Consider the following 21,973-nt stretch of genomic DNA (forward strand, 5'->3'; position numbering starts at 1 on the left):
TAATGATTGCTTATTTCTCTCCCATATGTTTCAGTGTTGTGTGTTTCCAAACTAGTTAATGTACTGTATCAGGATGAGAATAAGATTGTTGTTACCTCCTTCAATAAAGTGATACTTTCTGTACTTTATTCTTGCTACTCCCTGACGATACACATCAGTTGTGGACAGACTTTTCAAACTGGAAGGGTTAGTTACTGTCTTTGTTAACTCCTTCAACATGTCTCCCCTAAGCAAAATATCATATTTCCTGCCATATACATTAATGCACACCAGCATATAATGCACACCCATGATTTGGCAAGGTATTTGGGGGGGGGGGAATTACTCAATTTAATTTAGTAATTGTTCATATTCAACATCCACCACTAAGTTGTGAGGGGGAAATAATTCTGCATTAAACTGCTCATTTACAGTGGGAAAACATTAACATACAAATCTTTCACTGCCACCTTATGTTTGTTAGCAGGCAATCAGTGGAATCTGTTTACAATCCACTGACACGTTTGGCATGGTGTGATCACTCCATGCCCGACGTTAATGCATCATCTAACTTGCAGAATGCTTAGTTTACTGTTTATTTATGATGAGATTTATAATAAGTAAAAGTATATGGTACAATACTTATTGACAAAGTTAGGGAAATAACAGAGGAAGTAGCTGGAGAAGAACAGGGTGGTTTTAGGAATGGAAGAGGTTGTGTAGATCAGATACTTATTCTTAGATATTTAGTGAAAAAGTTTCTAGAGAAGGGAAAGAAGTTGTATGAGGAGAAGGGAAAGAAGTTGTATGAGGCCTTCAAGGATTTGGAGAAAGCATATGACAAGATGGATAGACAAGGACTGAGGAAAGTATTAAGAATATATGGAGTAGATGGGAAGGTGTTGAAGGCCATCAAGAGTATGTATGAGGGTGCTAAGGCTGCAGTGCATGTGGATAGTGAACTGAGTGAATTTTTCTATTTGAAGGTTGGATTGAAACAAGGATGTGTCCTGTCTCCATGGTTGTTCAATCTGTATAAGGATGGGGTTATAAAACAGATACAAGGTAGGGCAGTGGATACTGGAGTGGCCCTAGTAAGAGAGGGCAGTGTTTAGAAACTCCCTGTACTGTTGCTTACAGATGATACTGTGTTGTTGAGTGAAGATGAAGGGGAGATGCAAGGCCTGGTAGATGAGTTTGGGAGAGTGTGTAAGAAACAGAATCTAAAGGAGAATGCAGGGAAGAGTAAAGTTACGGTCTTCGAGAGAAGTGAAGTCAGTGAATGTACAGTGAAGTTGGATGAGGAGGAAATGGAATATGTAAGTGTGTCTACGAACTTGGGTAGTGTGATGAGTAAGGATGGAAGTTTAGAGGGTGAGGTGCTTGAAAGGGTGCAACAGGGAAGAAAGGCTGCTGGTTCCTTGAAAGCAGTGATAAGAAACAGGGAAGTAAGCATGGAAGTAAAAAAGCTACTACATGACAGTATGATACCAACTCTGACATATGGAAGTGAAGCTTGGATCTTGTTGGAGGGACACAAGTCAAGAGTGAGAGCAATGGAAATGAGTTATTTGAGAGGAGCATGTGGAGTCACATGGAGAGACAAACTGACAAATGAGGATATAAAGAAGCATTGTGGTGTGGATGTGGATGTGATAGGATGTTCAAGAGAAACGCATTGAGGTGGTTTGGCCATGTGGAGAGGATAGGGAGTGAGAGATTGATGAAGAAAGTTTATGTGAGTGAGGTGGAGGGGGGAGAGGGAAGGGGAGGCAGAGGATGAGATGGAGGGATGGAGTGGAGAGGTATATGAGAGAAGGGGGTGTGAGCTGGGAGCAGGGCAGTGAAATGGCAGGGGACAGGGAAACATGGAAGCGATTTGTTTGTGGCCACCCCTTACGGGATTAAGGCATCTGGCAATAGATAGATAGACAGTTATATAAAATAATACACACTCATCTAAGTCTGCATTATTAAAATCAAATTAATAATTAGTAAGGACAACGGGTGATTTGGTTCTGACTGCTGGTGGCCTTCATACTTGTCATCTCAACCTGTAGGCCTATCCCAAGCCATGACCTTCATGGTATAATGAGCAGGGTGATTTCTGAACCAATGCCTTAAAAAAAAAAAAAAAAAAAAAAAAAAAAAAAAAAGTGTGCATTATGTGGTGGGAAATGCAGTAAAAATTGTCTAAAGTAGCAAGAAGAAAAAAATACACAACATCACCATATTGAAGGGATTACTGTTATGAAGACTGCATAATGAATATTGTACTGTTCTGTACTGTACTCTACAGTGCTAGCTCAGTACTAGAGAACATAACTGCTTTACTGTTTTTTTAAGTATAATGTCCAAATATGAGATCATGTAAGCATCATCAGGTGTTAAAAATTTTTGAATTACTGGAATTTCATAGTAGTGATAATTTCTACTTCAACCCTAGTAAGCATTTTAACAAGACTCCCACTCTAACATATGGCAGCTGCTTGCACTTTGTGTCAACTACATCTCTCATTTCAAGCATAAAATCATTCATAATCATCAGAAAGATTTTTCTTTTTTTTTTTTTTTTTACAGTGCAGTAAATCCTTGTTATATGCCATGGATATGTTTCAGAACACCATACCTTTGCCATGCAACTGGTACTGTGTATTGAAGGAAACTGGTAGGTCAACTTAATTTGTACGTAACAATGAACTTCTGCTTGTAATAATTTTTTGACAAGTGGAAAAAAAAGTATCATACTGAAACAAATACTTTTCTGAATGACAACACTGTAAGAACATTTAATATAAAAGAATACAGCTGATACTGAAATGAAAACTGATGGAGCTGTGAAATGAGAGTGAAGTGAACACAACGTTTGAGGCAGTGACCGCCAAACCTCCCTCACCTAAACTCCTCGCTGGGTGTGGCCGACAGGAGGGGGCCAGGTAGGTTGGGACAAGGTACCACCACCACATAAAACAGGTGTACAAGAAGAAAGTTATAAAGATGATGATTAAATTAACCACTTCCTGATGAGAGATTATCTGCTTTAAAATACGGCTTACTGTATATCAAGGACATAAACAACAGTAATACCCTATGTATCATTCCTAATGTAACTGGCAGTCCAGTATAATAATGGAATAGCCTGAATATTGAAATGCAAATATTAAAGATGACAGTAATATCCTGAAAACAGACGACCCTGTTATCTTTTATAATTTATCTTTCTTTGACTCCATACAGCTGCACTTTTTATCACACGTGTACATGTCAAAATCAAGGTAATCAACAGGGATAGCATACTTATGCTGCGCTTTCAGAATTTTAAGTAGCAAATGGAAATAATAAGATGCCAGAACATCAGGTGTGAATATATGAGTCTTACTGTAAAGGAGTAATAGTCACATATAATTCCATGTACTTTTCGGCTAGCTATTTTCCCATGAGCTAGGGAGGTTTCCTAACACCTTTTCCACAATTTTTTTATCAGCATTTTCCATTCATCAATCCATCTATCATCCAAGCCTTTTTCTGCCCCATCAGGAGTGTACGGGCCTGGGACTAGGCTACTCAGTCCTGACATTTAACGTGAGGGTGACCAACCTCACTTGACCCAGACTGGAATTATGTGAGCAATAAACTCCAACCATCCTTCAGATATAAACCCTAACAGGTTCAATCCAGGTGGAGTGCCTTAGCCCATTAAATCATCAGTCATCATCTGGTTATATAATTACCACCCAGTGTAGTACCATAAGTAGTTTCCTGATTTAGAGAAAACCATTTACTTTGGAACAAGGTGCAGAGTCATCTGAAGGCACTACTACACTGAGTGAATGGATGATGGGATCCTCCATCTACAATACAATCTTTTTTTTTTTCTTGACGTTCTTTTAGTACTGACAAATTCTGTTGCCATAATGTACAGCGAATAATAAAACAGGTATCTGGAAGGCCAAAAATCACCTTCTTCTACTTTGAGAAAGTTTATTATTATTATGATGAATGAAAATGGGTAACTCTCAACCACCACTAGATGTTCAGTGGGATCAGCAGGAACCATCTCTGATCTGTCAAGAGCGAGGAAAGTGTGATCAGTTTCCAGTAACTGTTTAGCTCTCCCTCTATCACGTGTTTCTCTTTTTTTGCATTCTAGACTCTATCTCACCCCATCTTTGGATGGGAATATGAGGTTGAGATGATCGTGATGATCATGAATACCAGTTCCTCCCAACCCATGCATGCGTAATGGTGGTCAAGAGTAGCCTGACATCACTCTTCCTTTTGTGTCCATGGATGATGGCATAGATGAAAATGTGCCATATGCAGAAGTATGCTAGTATGGAAAGGTGCTATAAAGTATCCTTAGCCCAAGAGAATATGGCCCAGTGTCTTGGTTCATTTCAAATATATTAGCGAAATGTTATATCTACTATGAAACCTACCTATGCACAAATGCTATAACTAAAAATTTTCTCATACTAAACAGTTTTGAAGCCATCAGTCACACTAACATTTGGAACATGCTAAGAAACTATTTTGAGTTCTATGCAACAAACTTCCCTAACCAAAGTATCCAGAGATTGAAGAGAAACACTTAAAATGCTGTATTAAATAAATTATCATAAAATCTGCACAGCACTTCATCTTAAGTACCATGTTTTTATGTCCTTTTGTTATGAAGACTCAAAAGTAGAAAACCATTTTCTATTTAGGCAGCAGTTTCACATTTATTGTAACGGTACAAATGATACGAAAGCAAAGCTAGTTCCTTTGATGCAAGTTGTGAGGCTATGGTAAGTAAGCCCAGCTTAAATTTAGGATATACAGTAATTGTCTTCATTAGGTTTATAACTTAATTGTCTATATTTGTTAAGAATTCTCATTATTATAGAAAACCTTTCACATTCCCTTCTTATATCCATGAAGCATTTTGTCTGATTCTGTTAAATATTAATTTTGATACTACTGTATAACTGCAGAGCTTAGCTGAAATATATAACTCAGAGTATAAAGATGTTCATTACTTATAATGAGAATACTAAAGAAACTTATTTTTCATATTATATTTAGTCACTGCATACAGTATAAAACTGTATTAATCTGAGTACGATACTTCTAACAGAAGTTAAAAGTCACACACACCTGAAAGTTAATCATTTTCAAACTCTGTGTCCTTCCTGTACTCAGCATCATGTAAATTCATCTAATTTGGGAATACTACCTTATCTGAGCTTGTTTTCAAACTAAAATAACCTATATTGTAATATGACAAGAGTGAGTAGTGCTTTAGTAGCAGTGCAGCTTGGCAGATAATGACAATAATATTATGATATTTCATAAACTGATGTCACTTTAGTGCTCCTTAAATTTGATGTCGCAGAGTGTATGTGCAAATTTTAGTGAAATTATGTAGACTTAGCAGACCAGTGGACAATAAGATCACCTTATTACAAGCACAAGCAACACTTCACAAGCATTAGCAGGTGCTTTTGTTTGTCTTCAGAAACCACTGTGTAGGTTATATGGAGCATGACCCATAGCACATTAGTATGAACAGGGCAACAGCAGAATGCAGTATGTGCATCTTTTTTTTTTTTTTTTTTTTTCCCCTCATCCTGTCTTTCTGTGAAAATCACAAAACACACTCACTATAATAAACACACTCAAAACTGCAAGGAGAATATACCTGTCCTGAAAGTAGCGCCGGCAGCCCAGAGCAACCATCTTCATTGCTGACTCCAAGATGAACACAGCAGTAAAGAAGTAGTTAAAGATCTGCAAAGCATATTCCAGCTCCTGTGGGGTAATGACCAGGATTCATCATCATCATCATCATCATCACTATCATCACTGACATCATCATCCTTGTCATCATCATCATCATCATCATCATCATTCCAACCTCCTTCTCCCAGTTAGAGATGGGGGTACAGCAAGGTCCAGAAAAACAAGGGAAGAGAACACAAGGCAGCAGGAGACCTTATTAACTGCATGATCAATGAAATTGCCACACACATATTCACTCACCTTTCAAGCACTCCATCAGTATCACAAGACTAACACTTTAACCCTTTGCCTGCTACAATTTTCCCCAATGAACAAAATCATCTAGTGTTGGCCTAAATATAATTCCTAGGTGTACCAACAATAGACAATGGGTTACTAGAGACTGTTAGAATAAATATAATTCCTAAATGTACCACTAGCAGACAAAGGCTTATTAAATACTGTTAAAAATAATTCCTAAATGTACCACTAGTATGGTGAGGAATTGAAAATGTGAGTACTTTTAAGTACTTGGGTAGTGTGATGAGTAAGGATGGAGGTTTGGAGGATGAAGTGCTTGAAAGGGTACAGCAGGGAAGAATGGTTGCTGGTTCTTTGAAAGCAGTGATAAGAAACAGGGAAGTGAGCATGGAAGTGAAAAAGTTACTACATGACAGTATTGTGATACCAACTCTAACGTATGGAAGTGAAGCTTAGACGTTGTTGGAAGGACACAAGTCAAGAGTGAGAGCAGTGGAAATGAGTTATTTAAGAGGAGCCTGTGGAGTCACATGGAGAGACAGGCTGATGAATGAGGATATAAAGGAGCATTGTGGTGTGGATGTGGATGTGATAGGAAGCATTATAAGGAACACACTGAGGTGGTTTGGCCATGTAGAGAGGATGGAGGGTGAAAGACTGACAAAGAGAGTGTATGTGAGTAAGGTGGAGGGGGGAAGAGGGAGGGGGAGGCCGGGGGAAGAGGGAGGGGGAGGCCAAGGATGAGATGGAGGGATGGGGTGGAGAGGTATATGAGAGAGGGGGGTGTGAGTTGGGAGCAGGGCACTGAAATGGCAGGGGACAGTGCGACTTGGAGGCGATTTGTTTGTGACCACCCCAAACGGGATTGAGGCGTCTGGCAATAGATAGATAGATAGACCACTAGTATACACAGGGTTACTACAGACTGTTAGCTTATACAGTATATAATTTCTGGGTGTATCAACAGAATACGGTGGATTACTAAAAGACCTGCGATGCACTTGACTGTTAGGATTTCTTTTAGCTGAACAAAATCATCCCATGGTAACATGAATAAAATATTGAACTGCAAAAACTGCAATGACTGGGGTAAATACCTGTTATTTAGGAAAAGCTACTGGTATAATAACAGTGTAACATAACAGTGTTTAAGAGTTTTCTTTGCAGCTGCAGTAAGTGGTGCTAAATACTACATAGTGTACAGTACAAAAGGTTACTGGTAACATGCTACAACCACCCAAAATATGTCAAGCAATAAAGAGTTTAATCATAAAATCAATTAAATTGTCTACTGTTAGCTCCTACAAAGTAAAAATATGTCCCCTTCCCTGTTATTTAAAAAATAAACTCAACATAAATGAGAACTCTAAAAAACACAAAAGCTTGTCATATTTTCAATTAATGAATATATCAAATGTGAGGATCTGTATTAAAAAAATAATAATAATAATAATAATAATACTGTTGAAAAGTTATCCAGTTGTTTGTACCGGAAACACAAAACATGAACCTAGTAATAAATCTTAAGGTGCAATTCCTACTTGCTAAGTAAAAGTAAGGCTCAAAATATTTACAATGAAAGGATTAATACAACAGTGGTTTTCCTTTTCATGCCAATGACATGCTTTTTTAAAATTTTATTCTAGCTACTCCTGTCTGGTATTATTCAAAGTTATGAAAGACCTCCAGTACTGAAGAAGTTGAATGAAGTTATATCTAACCACTGCAGTTCGGAAAGTCTATCCTCGGGCAAAGAAAATTGTCAGGAGGTTGCAAGAAAAACAATGAAAATTGGTCATCATTCTGAAAAAGTTAAACCCATTGTACTCAAAGTGGAGATGATGCTGAAAAGAGTATTTTTCACTAATCATCAAGCTATTGTCCTTTCATGGGCTGTACGTGCATTATACATCAGAGAGCCAGCATATAAAAATATGGTGGTAATCACTTCACCCCCCCCCCCAATAATGCCAACTTGCCTAGGCTGAGGTATGTATCCTACATCTGGTATGTGAGAAGATGGCATGTTGGAGAAAGGGTGCAGGGAAGGTGGGCACCAGTTACCCCCCCGATTTGTCAGAGGTAGGTTGTGCTACTGTTTGCTCCCTGCCTGGGTCCCCCCTCTAGTGCCTTTTTTCTACATACAGTATTTTGCAGTCTAGTAGCAGTATGAGTAAGACTAAAGACATGTCAAAAGAGGACATAGTGTCCATAACCAGTCTCTACAAGGCAGAGAAGCCACAAAGGAAACAGCATAGATTGTGGGTGTGAGCATCCAGTCAACCTTCACAACACCACACCACAAAGAATGTCCTGGAAAGGCCTGTAAAACCTTAACTGGAACTTTACCCTGAAACATCAAGCTGGGTCAAATCCACGTCCGACTGCAGGTTTGCTGACGAAACAAAACCCTCATCAACTGTAATTTGGTGTCAGTATGGGCAGCAACACTTACATGATGATCTCCAGTACTGCAGCCACTTGCCAGTGAAGAAGCCACTCATCACCCTTCCGTTGAAGCTATGTAGGATCGCTTTTGACAAGAAATAGCTACAGCAGGATACAGTAAAATGGCAACATGTGTTCTAGGGTGATGAAGCTACGTTTATAGTTTCTGGCAGCAGGAGCGACAATATTAATTGGCAACCGGGAAGTGACCCTCAAGACCCAGAGTTTTCATGTAGTATAATAAAACACTCTGATGCATTAATAGTATGGGGATGTTTTACATTCATTGGTGATGGTGACCTAATAGTACTTCCTACTAATAAAATGATGAACCAGTTTAACTACCTTGAGTTGTTGTTGGGTTATTTACCCAGCTCTTCTGAAGAGTGCAGAGATGATGTATTTCAAAAGGATGGTGCCCCACACTACATGGAGAAATTGGTGAAACAGTGCCTACTTGACTATGAAATAGCTGTATTAATGAGTGGCCAGGAATTCACTAGACCTCAGCCCAATAGAGAATTTCTGGGTGATCATAAAGTGGCACCTCCAAGGAAAAGACACAAGCAGCATCCCCGAGCTGGAGGTCACCAGTAGGGAGACAGGGCTTCTAACCTTACAAGATTCCAAAATTTGGAAATACTGTATGGGAAATTCCAGTTCTATAATCTTTTAATTTATATATTTTTTATTCTAAATTCTTAAATGCAACAAGTAGGCTAATACAAAATTTGAATAACAAAACAAATTCCACTATATATATATACAGTATATATAAACAGTACCCTCGCGTCCAACACGCGTTTGTCCAGCATGATTCGTGTCCAGCACGGAGAGCAATAATTAGTAAGATTTAATTTGGTTTAATTACTGTAACACAGGTGCATTAGCATAGCATGGACGGAGCTCTGAGAAGTGGGCAAAATCCGCAGAGTTCGCCTCTAGCACGATCACCCCTGGTCCAACACGGTCATACTGGACATTCCCGTGATGCTGACAGCCAATAAAAACTTCCGATCAAGTAGCCTCCCCCACCCACTATCGTGAGGTGATCGTGATGTCGCCAAATTAAAAACGCTTCTGCTCTCACGTGATGTTTTGTTTAAATTTCTCCCGCCACAGCGCCAATCAGTCGCATAATTTGCATTGGAAGGTGCTTTTTTCTTGCTCCATTTTCTGCCCTTGTTACTGCATTTTACCCTGCTCACGATGCCTAGGAAGCCTTCTGAGAACCCCAAGAAGCGGCGGCACCTCCCTCAGGCCACCAAGCTAGAAAGCATCGAGAGGAAGAAGAAAGGGGAGAGGAAAGTGGACACTGCCAAGGCCTATGACATGAATGAAGCCAACGTGAGGACCATAATAAAAAACCAAGACAAGATCCTGGCAGCAGTGAAGGCTTACAGAGTGCTAGGACAGGCAGAAGCAGGACCTTCCATGGCTGTGGACGAAGATAGTGATTCTGAATGTGATTTCGAAGGATTTATGAGGGAGGTTGAGGAGAAGCAGCAGCCATTACCCGCTAGTGACGCCAGCAGCCATCCTCCGGGGACCCAGTAGGATTACCTACAGCCTTGGATACCACCTTCCGTTCCCAGCAAGCCCACCAACCCTATCCTAAAAGGTTAGTTATCATTCATAGCACAGTACCATTTATTATAATTACAGTAGTACCAATATATGTTTAGGTATATGGTAGGTATTTAGGGTGACTTTTCCTAGGGTTGCTGACATAATTAATTATTCCCCATAAGCTCTGTTGTTTGTCCAACACGTTTTTGGTCCAACACGGGACCCATGCATGATAATATTACCGTGTTGGACGCGAGGGTACTGCATATATATATATATATATATATATATATATAAATATATATATATCATCAGCCATTTGAGTGTCCACTGCAGGACCAGCCTATCCCAACCGAAGCGGAGACGATACAGCCAATATATCTCCACCAAGTGTCTTTGGATGTGCGTGTAGTCTGTGAACCAAGTGTAATCGGCCTGCGCAAGTCAACTGGGTGCAAGCATACTTTATAGTATGCAACACCAGTTCAACCACAGCACCCCTGATGTCTGCCAATGCAGTACGTGGCCAGGATAACGCTCCCAAAAGTTAATACCCTGGCGGGGCACGAACCCTCGTTCCTCAGTGTACGAAAATACACACTTTACCACTGTACCACAGAGAAATATTGTATATAGATAGATAGATAGATATGTACATATATGTATACACAGTATATACATATATGTGTATATATATATATATATACAGTATATATACTGTATATATATATGTGTGTATATATATGTGTATATACAGTATATATATATATATATATATATATATATATATATATATATATATATATATACACAGTAATCCCTCACCTATCCGATGCAATAGAGCCAAAGGCATGTCTGAAAAGTGGTCCCGTCCGGAAAGTGGGTCCCTAGCTCCTGGACTGGTACTTAAGGACCCTAACCCAGCCTAACTTTGAAAGCCACATAAATAACTCCCTACCAGACATGGATAGCACCTATTTAAACCTATTTAAGACCCTATTCACACCAATCATGGACATAAAGCATGAAATAAATGAAAAGGAACCAAAGAATGAGGAATTAGAAGTGACTGTACCTCAGCCAGGGTACTTACAGAACGTTTGTGGCCAGCTTTTCTAAGGATTTGGCAGTGATGAAAATGCTCTTGAAGCACATACAGTAATCCAGTGTCGTGCTGCACTTAGTTCTTTGCACTGTGAGTTATAATTATTTAACACTGCACATTGTTCTTAACACACCAGTTTCAACCACCAATTTGCACTCCACAGTTAATCCTTTGCACTCTGAATTCTAATTTCTTAACACTGCACAACACTGTAAATTCTTGTGTGGTCTAGTGGCGAGGTATTGCAGTTTATTCACTGTTTATTCACAAAAAAAGAGCACATATGGCTTCCACTGTGGTAGGCAACTACTCGCCATCGAAGTTCGGCAGTAACTGTTGGAGTGGTGATGGGGAAACACAGTTGCCAGATCGCAACGGTTACATTACCAAACTCCTCAATTTTCATTACCAAATTTAACTTTTCATTACCAAATTTGTAAAGACAGCATTTATTCTTCACTAATTATATATACAAGCGGAAATACATGTAATCACTCTTATCATAATTAACAGCATGTTGATTATTTTCATGCTATGATGGCTAGCAGATTAATGAGAGAAAGCAAACAATCCACCATCTCCATCCTGTAAATCCTCATACATGTGAAAAATCCGTTTGGTATTGTATTATTCTGATTCATTACCAAACGAATTTTTCATTACCAAGTTGGCCCACATTTGGTAATGAAAAATACCAAATGGCAACCCTGACAGGGGAGGGGGGAGGGGGGAGGGGGGAGGAAAGAAGGGGCGAAAGGGCAGTGGTGTAAACCAGCTGTTCAGCGTGCGGCAATTTCAAATTCTATCTATCTATCTATTGCCAGACGCCTCAATCCCGTTCAGGGTGGCCACAAACAAATCGCCCTCACGTCACCCTGTCCCCCGCCATTTCACTGCCCTGCTCCCAACTCACATCCCTCTCTCTCATATACCTCTCCACTCCATCCCTCCATCTCATCCTCGGGCTCCCCGTCCCTCTCCCCCCCTTCTCCTCACTCACATACACACTCCTCGTCAGTCTTTCACCCTCCATCCTCTCCACACGGCCAAACCACCTTCGTGTATTCCTCCTAACGCTTCCTATCACATCCATATCCACACCATAACGCTCCTTTAAATCCTCATTTGTTAGCCTGTCTCTCCATGTGACTCCACAGGCTCCTCTTAAATAACTCATTTCCACTGCTCTCACTCTTGACTTGTGTCCTTCCAACAACGTCCAAGCTTCACTTCCATACGTTAGAGTTGGTATCACAATACTCTCATGTAATACCTTTTTCACTTCCATGCTCACTTCCCTGTTTCTTATCACTGCTTTCAAGGAACCAGAAACCTTTCTTCCCTGCTGTACCCTTTCAAGCACTTCACCCTCCAAACCTCCATCCTTACTCTTTACACTACCCAAGTACATAAATGTACTCACATTTTCCAATTCCTCACCATCCAACCTTGCTGTACATTCACTGATTTCGCCTCTCTCAAACACCATCACTTTACTCTTTCCTACATTCACCTTTAGATTCTGTTTCTTACACACTCTCCCAAACTCATCCACCAAGCCTTGCAGCTCCCCTTTGTCTTCACTCAACAACACAGTATCATCTGCAAACAACAGTACAGGGAGTTTCCAAACACTACCCTCTCTCACCAGGGTCACTCCAACATCCACTACCCTACCTGGTACCTCTTTTATTACCCCATCCATGTACAGATTGAACAACCATGGAGACAGGACACATCCCTGTTTCAACCCAACCTTCAAAGAGAAAAATTCACTCAGTTCACCATCCACACGCACTGCAGCCCTAGCACCATCATACATACTCTTCACAGCATTCAACAACTTCCCATATCATCCATATATTCTTAATACTTTCCATAATCCTTGTCTATCGACCCTGTCATATACTTTCTCCAAATCCATGAAAGCCGCATACAACTTCTTTCCCTTCTCTAGAATCTTTTCCGCTACAGATCTATGAATGAATATCTGATCTACACAACCTCTTCCCTTCCTGAAACCTCCCTGTTTTTCTCCAACTAATTCCTCTGTTCTTTCTCTAACTCTATCAATAAGTATCCTACCATACACTTTTCCTATTAAACTAAGAAGACAAATGCTCCTATGATTACCACACATTTCATTTTCCCCTTTTCCTTTGTACAAGGGAATAATTATACCTGACTTCCAATCCTCCAGGACTCTACCTTCCTCCCAAGCCAATCTGCACATCTTCCACATCCATTCTACTATCTCTCCCCCATGATTCAGCATTTTACCACACACTCCATCAATTCCTGGGGCTTTCCCCAATTTAACTTTCTTCATTGCTTCCAAATTACAGGTGGGAAAAAATTCGGATTTTGGGGGGATTTTTTCCATTTTTTGCCCATTTTTGGGTTCCGAAGGTCCAGGCGCACAATGTCCGGTAAGTGGGGTGTCCAGAAATTGGGCGTCCGGAAAGTATGTGGATTACTGTAAATATATATATATATATATATATATATATACACAGTAAAACCTCACTATATCGGACTAATTGAGGCCCAAGCCAGTCCGAAAAAAGCAGAAGTCCGATAAAAGTGACATCAGGATGTCCTCCAGGACTTCCTCCTTTTGTTATGCACAGAGGCTTGCTTGTCATTCATGCATTTATTCTCTCTCTCTCTCTCTCTCTCTCTCTCTCTCCCCGCACTGAGCATTTCTGTGTTACTTCACGTATTTTTGTCTTCGTTGTCACCTTCATCTTCACCTTCCCATTCATTTTTACCTTCACTTTCAGTTCACTCTGACATTCACATTCACTTTCATATTCTCTTCCATGTTCATTTCACATTCAACTTCACCTTCACACTCACTTTCACTATCACTCATTTTGAATTTCCCTTTCACCTTCACTTGCAACCTTACTTTCTCATTTTCACATTTCCCTTTACAATTATTTACTCATCTTCACTTTTGCTCTCCCTTCTTATACTATCACAGTCACCTCCACCTTCACTCACACCTTCACCTTCACTTTCACTTTCTCTTTCACCTTCACTTTCACTTTCACCTTCATTTTCAATTTCAACTTTTCTTTCACCTTCACTTTAACATCATCTTCATTTTTACATTCAATTTCACCTTGACTTTCACTTTCACCTTCATTTTCTCCTTGGTCTTTACTTTCACCTTCACTTTCACCATCTTCACTTTTACATTCATTTTCACCTTCACTTTCACCTTCATTTTCATTCACATTCATATTCACTTTTACCCACACTTTCACCTTCACTTTCACCCTCACTTTCATCCTCACTTTCACCCACACTTTCACCCTCACTTTCACCTTCACTTTCACATTCACGTCTACTTCCACCCTCACATTCACTTTCACCCTCACTTTCACCTTCACTGTCACCCTCACTTTCACCTTCACTTTCACCTTCAATTTCACCCTCTTTCACCTTCACGTTCACCCTCACTTTCACCTTTCACCTTCACTTTCATCTTCACTTTCACATTCACATTTACTTTCACCCTCACCTTCACTTTCACCCTCACTTTTACCTTCCATCTTCACCTTCACTTTCATTTGAATTCACTTTCACCTTCACTTTGACATTCACTTTTACTTTTACCTTCACTTGACTTCACTTTCACCTTCACTTTCACCCTCACTCACCTTCCACCTTCACTTTCACTTTTGACTTCACTTTCACCTTCCACCTTCACTTTTACTTTTGCCCTCACTTTCACCTTCACTTTCGCATTCACACGACCTTCACTATCACCTTCACAATGCCTTCACTAATCTTCACTTTTTCATTCTCTCCCGGAGACAGAGAGAAGGGGAGGAAATATATAAGGAGAGAGAGAGAGGAAGGACCAAGGTTATGCCTATCTCCCTCATTTGTTTATGCCAAGGGAACGCCACTTGTCATTTCTGATTTATTTTCTCTCTCTCTCTCTCTCTCTCTCTCTCTCTCTCTCTCTCTCTCTGTTAACTTTGACATTCCATATTCACTTGTGTGCTCTCTTTTACCCTCAATGTTACGCTCATTTTCACGGTTATTTTCATTTTCAGTTTTACCTTCTCTCTCTCTCTCTCTCTCTCTCTCTCTCTCTCTCTCTCTCTCTCTCTCACCGGTGAGGGGACGAGGAGGAAGGGAAGGTATGGAGGAGGAGAGAGAAGGGACCGATGTTATGGTATCTCCTCCGTTTGTTTGTTTATTCGTTTATTCAAAGAAAGGACTGCTTCTGGCTTTATTGGACTTTTCCTGATGCATAAGAATTTAGACCACTTGGCTCCTTGAATCCGATAAAAGCGAATTCCGCTATATTGAAGTCCGTTATATCGAGGTTTTACTGTGTGTATATATATATATATATATATATATATATATATATATATATATACACAATATTCATATATCTATATACATAGTGCACTCACTAGTTTCATGTCTAATTGGTACCACCTAAAACTTGTGAAACTCATGCGTATACTTTACAGGTAATAAGTGCTAATTGCTTTTGGGGTCAGCCATTTCATTCTCCCATAGCTACCCATTAATGACACAATACCCTTACTATAAATTATAGTACAGTTAATCACAAATATATTATATTACTGAACCGTAATACTAAAGACTCTACTAACAATGACGCATAGGCTGAGCTGCTTCATGAAGTTCTGAGGCTGGGAGCGGAGGTTAGTTACCACCTGCTGGTAAACATACACTTTATTTGAGGCAGTAGAAGCACCTTAGCAAATCAGTTCTTCTTCTTCCTGATAGTCTGTTATATTTTCTGAAAATTTCTGGGGTGGTATATAAATGTTTCAAGCAAAATTTGTTTCCTCCGTTGTTTTTAGTTACGTTCTGCAGTGTCAACACGTTTCACTGGTCAGCTGTAATGGTGGAAGGACTCTACTAATCTAAGTGTTTAACTAAATCTAACCTAACCTAGCGTAACTGCACCTAATAATTAACCTAACCTAACCTAGCTTAACCTAACCTAACCTTGCCTGGCATCCAGTTGGGAAGTTGGGAAATGAAAACCACCTTTCAGTACACTGAGTAAGATTTCTTCCATTACACCATAAACAATTGCAGGTACGGCTTAAGGAACGTGATGATAAAAACAGTGGGAAATTTTTCACCAGGAAAAGGGAATTTATCATCCTGAATATAGTCAGAAAAATAAAGAAATCAAACTGCAGAACTATGAACAGAATTGGTAAGGTGCTTCTACTGCCTCATGTAATGCGTATGTTTACCCCACCTGCCCTCTCACTGCTCCCCGCCACCACTGTTCAGTTCCCCACACCACAACTTTCTGATGCCTCAACATCAATGCTCTCAAAATCCAGTGGGAGCTCATCAAGCTCACCAATGTTGTAAATAAGTGGCTGAGGAGAAGCGTATGCATGCGCTCACTTGGTGCCAGGACTCGCGAAGCTCTCAGTAAAATCGCGAGTCTCCTTGCAGAGGAACAGTCATTTGCATCAATGCTATTTGCTAAAGTATATTTTGTGAAACTAGTAAGTGCACTTTATACATACGTATATATATATATATATTAATTCATTCATTGCCAGACGCCATGTATCCCAAATGGGGTGGCCAAGGGCTTAGAGTTAATTGTTTTACAGGGAGAGGCACTAATCCTCCACCAACCCCACTTGACACGTAGGAAGAACGTTATGCCAACAGCATCTGGTGTTCCAAGGCGGTCACCCATCCAAGTACTAACCAGACCCAACATTGCTTAACTTCGCTGATCGGACGGGAAGCGGTGTACCTCAACGTGGTATGGCCGTTGGCCATATATATATATATATATATATACAATATATATATATATATATATATATATATATATATATATATATATATATATATATATATATATATATATATACAGTATGTATATATATATATATATACAGTGGGCTCGCATAGTGTGCAAGAGATTGGGCGGTGCACGAGCTCGTGCACTGGGAATTCGCGTACTAGGAATACATAATCTTATGGGAATAATTACATATGGGCAATACCCCCTCATACCTGGACATTTTTTGGCTCTTAGAGACATAATAAAGGTCATATGTTTCGGACATTGTACTAAAGCTATAGCTACAATAACAAAAATATGGGTAGTCACCTTAACAACAGTAGACAACAGGCCTGATGACCTTAAATAACAGGGGTTCCGAGGCGCGGCAACACTTACAGCCCCGCACTCCCCACCGCACCAACACTTCCCTCCGCAGACTCCTCTTGATCACATTCCCCAGGAGCATCCAAGTCACTCACTTCGGCCATAAACCCTTCAAAGTCCAAAGCTGACACTTCTGACATTGCATCCTCTTCATCCTCAACAGGATCAGGAGCAGACGATGTCGATGGTTCCACTATTTCACCAACTTGAGCCCACTGTGTGTAGCTTGTTATGAGCGTCTGTCTTCTGTTTATTTCTTCCCTGTGCCTGTCTGTGTAGAAACGGAAGAGTTTGTCGATACCAACCAGAAGTTCCTCCGTTCTTAGGTTGCTCACTTCCTGTGCCTTCACCTCTTCCTTGAGCTTATCCACGGCAACAAGGATCTTGCTAATGTTTGACATACACAGCTCAGTCCTGCCTTCCATCACGCATCAACATGACGACACGTGACGCGCTCTGTGAGGGATGGTCGCGCACTAGTAGAAAATGGCATTTTTGAGCCACTCCTTGCCTCTGCCTCGCGTTCTGTGCGGTAAACTTGCACATTAAAGGGTTTTTGGTTATGATTTTTGGTCACTCGTGCACAAGGCGAATCGCACACTGCAGTGACGCGCACTGTGCGAGCCCACTTGTGTGTATATATGAGGCGTCTAGAGCCACAGGGGCATCCCCACCAATATACTGGTTTTGAGTTAGGTAGGGGAGACAACAGGCTTAACCCTCTTCTCAGTGACAGCACTGGTTGCCATACAAGATTCGGCCTTCTGGACAGTGGTAGAGGGGCTCAAAGTCATGTGGGTTTGTCCATGCTGCCGGGCGAACAAATCAGAGCAGGCAGGCATCTAAGCCACACAGCCCAAACCAATCAGCATTCTCACTCTCTGCCACTCCCCCAGAGCAGCCAATCAGCAAGCGTGTGGCCCGCCTGGTGTGCTGGTGAGGCTTCCCTCCCGTGTTCACTGAGGTGTATAATTATTACGTATTTGATTTTTACCCCATTTATCGTGGATTATTGGTGACAAGATGAGCTGTTGTTATTGGGGTTGAAGGGGGGGTGACAAGATGAGTTCATCACATAGTTACAGTGAGGAGGTGGTGCCTATAACCTCTCGTAAGTGTCAGAAGCGTGTGGAGAAGTGGAAAAAGGTAGAATGGAAGAGGAAAAGAGAGTGGTGAGGGGAGACAGCGGGAGGGGGCGTGGCACCGAGGAGGCAGAGTTGGATGTCAATCTCCTAGATGACGACCCCACCATTTAACCCCCCACTACCCCTTCTCAATTTACTTAAGCACTACACTACTTTTTTTTTTTTTTTAGTGTTATTATTTCAGTCTATTATGGTAGAGGAAAAATAATAACTGCATTGATTTCAGTTTTAGTTGTCAAAAACGTGAAATTACAGTAATAATTATTCGTTTATTAATATTAAGTGAACTGGAATCTTCAGTTAATAAAGTTTTGTACATTAATACATTCGTTGATGTTTTTTCTGCTGTGTTTTTAAATCCCTACAATATGTTTTTATGCCCACTTATAAATTGGGGGTTTGGTTTACTGCCTATTTTGTGGTTACGTTATTTATTATTTTGTTTTTTTTGGCTTTACATGTAGAGCATAGGCGCTGGTGATCATTTTGATGTATAAAAGGTTTGTTTATTGCCTTCTGGTTATGACGTTGCCATAAACACAACTTTAAAGCGTCATAACTCAAAAGTACATTTTGGCGCCGATGCCCCTTTGGTTCTAGACGCCTCATATATATATATATATATATATATACATATACAGTATTTTATCTTTTTGCTGACCATACTGGACACGAATAGTACCAGGCAAACGTGTGTATATATAAGTAATCCCTCCACTATCCGACGTAATAGAGCCAAAGGCATGTCCGGAAACTGGTCCCGTCCGGATAGTGGTCACCTGCCTACTGGACTGGTACTTCAGGGTCCCTAATCCAGCCTAACTTTGAAAGCCACCTAAATAACTCCCTACCGGACATGCATAGCACCTATTTAAGACCCTATTCACACCAATAATGGACATAAAGCATGAAATAAATGAAAAGGAACCCAAGAATGAGGAATTAGAAGTAACTGTACCACATCCAGGGTACTTACAGCACGTCTATGGCCACCTTCTTAAGGCTTTGGCAGTGGTGAAAATGCTCTTGAAGCACATACAGTAATCCAGTGTTGTGGTGCACTTACAGTAATTCTTTGCACTGTGAGTTATAATTGTTTAACACTGCACATTGTTGATTGCACTATGCCAGTTTTAACCGCCAATTTCAACGGCCAGGTTTGCACTTCACAGTTAATCCTTTGCACTCTAAATTCTAATTTCTTAACACTGCACAACACTGTAAATTCCCGTGTGTTCTAGTGGCAAGGTATTGCAGTTTATTCACAAAAATAAAACGAGTACGTTTGGCATCCACTACGATAAACATCCACTCACCATCGAAGTTAAGCAGTCACTGCTGTTGATGGGGAAACACAATTGCCAGATTGCAACAGCCACATTACCAAACCCCTCCATTTTCATTACCAAATTTAACTCTTCATTACCAAATTCGTAAAGCTAGCATTTATTCTTCACTAATTATATATACAATACAAGTGGAAATACATGTATTCACTCCTTATAATTAACAGCATGCTGATTATTTTCATGCTATGTAGGCTTGCAGATTAATCAGAGACAGCAGACAATCCACCATCTTCATCCTGTGTATCCTCATACATGTGAAAAATCCATTTGGTAATGCATTATTCTGATTCATTACCAAACGAATTTTTCATTACCAAATTGGCCCACATTTGGTAATGAAAAATACCAAATGGCAACCCTGACAGGGGAGGGGGGAGGAAGGAGGAAGGAAGGGGTGAAGGGGCCATGGTGTAACAGCTGCTCGGCGCCACACGGCAATTTCAAATTACCATGGGGGAAAAAAAAGTCGGATTTTTTCTAATTTTTTGTGATTTCTGGGCAATTTTGGGAATATAGATCCCTGGACCAAAATGTCCGGTAAGTGGGGTGTCCGGAAAGTGGGCGTCCGGAGTGTATAGGAATTACTGTATATATATATATATATATATATATATATATATATACATAAATATATACACTCAACTCTCGTAAATCGTGGCAATTTGGGACTGGACACTGCCGTGATTTACGAATTCTGTGATATATGAATAATAACTCTTATGTGAAAAATTAATTTGGGTCTAGACTTTGGCCAACTTGCCCCCACAGCACCCTACCTACACCTATCCAGGCACCATCAAACACAAACATACAAATTTAGGAATATTCAGTGCATGTAATAAATAGATAAGACATGTTAGGGGATCTCATCTTAATCCTATGACGAAATTGCTTAAGTGAATGGAGTGGGATGGTGTTGGGAAGAACTTAGAACCTCTCAGCACTTGTTCTTCCCAAACTCTTTCGCCAGCTTTGAAAACCCTCTCAACACGATGAATGAGCTCCAAACGTTGACTGTACAACAACTGCAGAAGCTTCTTGACGTCATACTGCTTTAAGCACTTCATTGGGGGGTCAGGAGGGGCCATGGCAGGTAGGAGGCAGGGGGAAGTTGCACAAAAAAGGCAGGTAACTCTTGTACTCCACGTCGACGGTCTGTAGTGTGCGGACTAGTGGGACAAGAACAACAACATGGCGGCATTAGTATACATGTATGCCATCAGGGACGCGCAGTGATTGGTTGTTGGGTCGCGATTTTCAGTTTGAATGTCGCGGTTTATGGTTCGCCTCAAAAAAGGCCCACTTGGGTGCATAGATCCGCGATTTTCGTGACTTAACAGTGATTTAACCCCTTCTTTACCGACCCCTCCCCCCAGTGTAAACATTACGTTTACCTCCCATACCGACCTGATGGCTCCCCCTCCCGTAGTGTCAGGGGTAGTGTATATTTTTTGCCATGTCGAAACCATTCACTCTTTTTTATTTGTTTGTATACTGATGATCATATAAACCCAGCATGATGTTGGTAATAAAAAAATATTATAAAATAAATCATTACGGTATATAAGTTTACATATCTTATGCTAAAGTACTGTTACCCAGGTAACTACTGTACAAACTGGCTTGAAGAAAATGTCCTGCACAGATTGATGGCTTATTTATTTACCTTGTTAGCTGAGCATGAAGTGTGTGGACACACGTGATGGTGATGGCGACCTTGAACCACTTGTTGCCGAGAGTGCAGCATCACTAAGCTCGCTACTAATTTCCTCCTCCTCCTCACTCACATCAACTTTGCTATCATTTTCAGGATCACAGTCATCTACTGACACATCAGACACTGCTGCATCATCATCTGATACATCTAAATAAGTATCCTCGTGGGGAATAAACTCGTCACTATCGGAATCTGCCAGAGACGCCATGAGAGAAAAATATCCTGTACACCCTCTCTCATGGTCAAGTGCGTGGTAACTGACTCTCTCAAGCAGGCCAAAGGGTGTAAATTTTGCCGTATGTCAGCAGAAAATATAGTACGATATCTGTAGCAGAAATTATAAATAAAATAATGATTGGTCTAAAAGAGGTTACATCACAGATGAGTGAGCAAGCCATTGGCGCCACCGCAACTCAGTCATGAGGTATC

The 21,973-nt window shown here is 40.4% G+C and overlaps 1 protein-coding gene and 1 non-coding gene across 2 annotated transcripts in view; both read right to left on the reverse strand.

Annotated features, from left to right (window-relative positions):
* Positions 1-21,973, reverse strand: part of LOC145400804 (voltage-dependent T-type calcium channel subunit alpha-1G-like) — a 470,580-nt gene that overhangs the window by 108,511 nt on the left and 340,096 nt on the right. Inside the window, exons 29-30 of the mRNA XM_080273240.1 lie at positions 5,663-5,772; positions 2,876-2,887 (exon numbers count right to left, since the gene is read on the reverse strand). Of these exons, the coding sequence (XP_080129366.1) occupies positions 2,876-2,887; positions 5,663-5,772 (122 nt within the window). The remainder of the gene's footprint in view (positions 1-2,875; positions 2,888-5,662; positions 5,773-21,973) is intronic.
* On the reverse strand, positions 16,817-16,936 carry LOC145400882 (5S ribosomal RNA). Its single transcript, XR_013897507.1, has one exon. It is a non-coding gene; the product is annotated as a 5S ribosomal RNA (ribosomal RNA).

The sequence above is a fragment of the Coenobita brevimanus genome, chromosome 53 (assembly GCF_032717465.1).
Source record: "Coenobita brevimanus isolate Jiangsu-jjx chromosome 53, ASM3271746v2, whole genome shotgun sequence".
In the NCBI taxonomy this organism is placed as follows: Eukaryota; Metazoa; Arthropoda; class Malacostraca; order Decapoda; family Coenobitidae; genus Coenobita; species Coenobita brevimanus.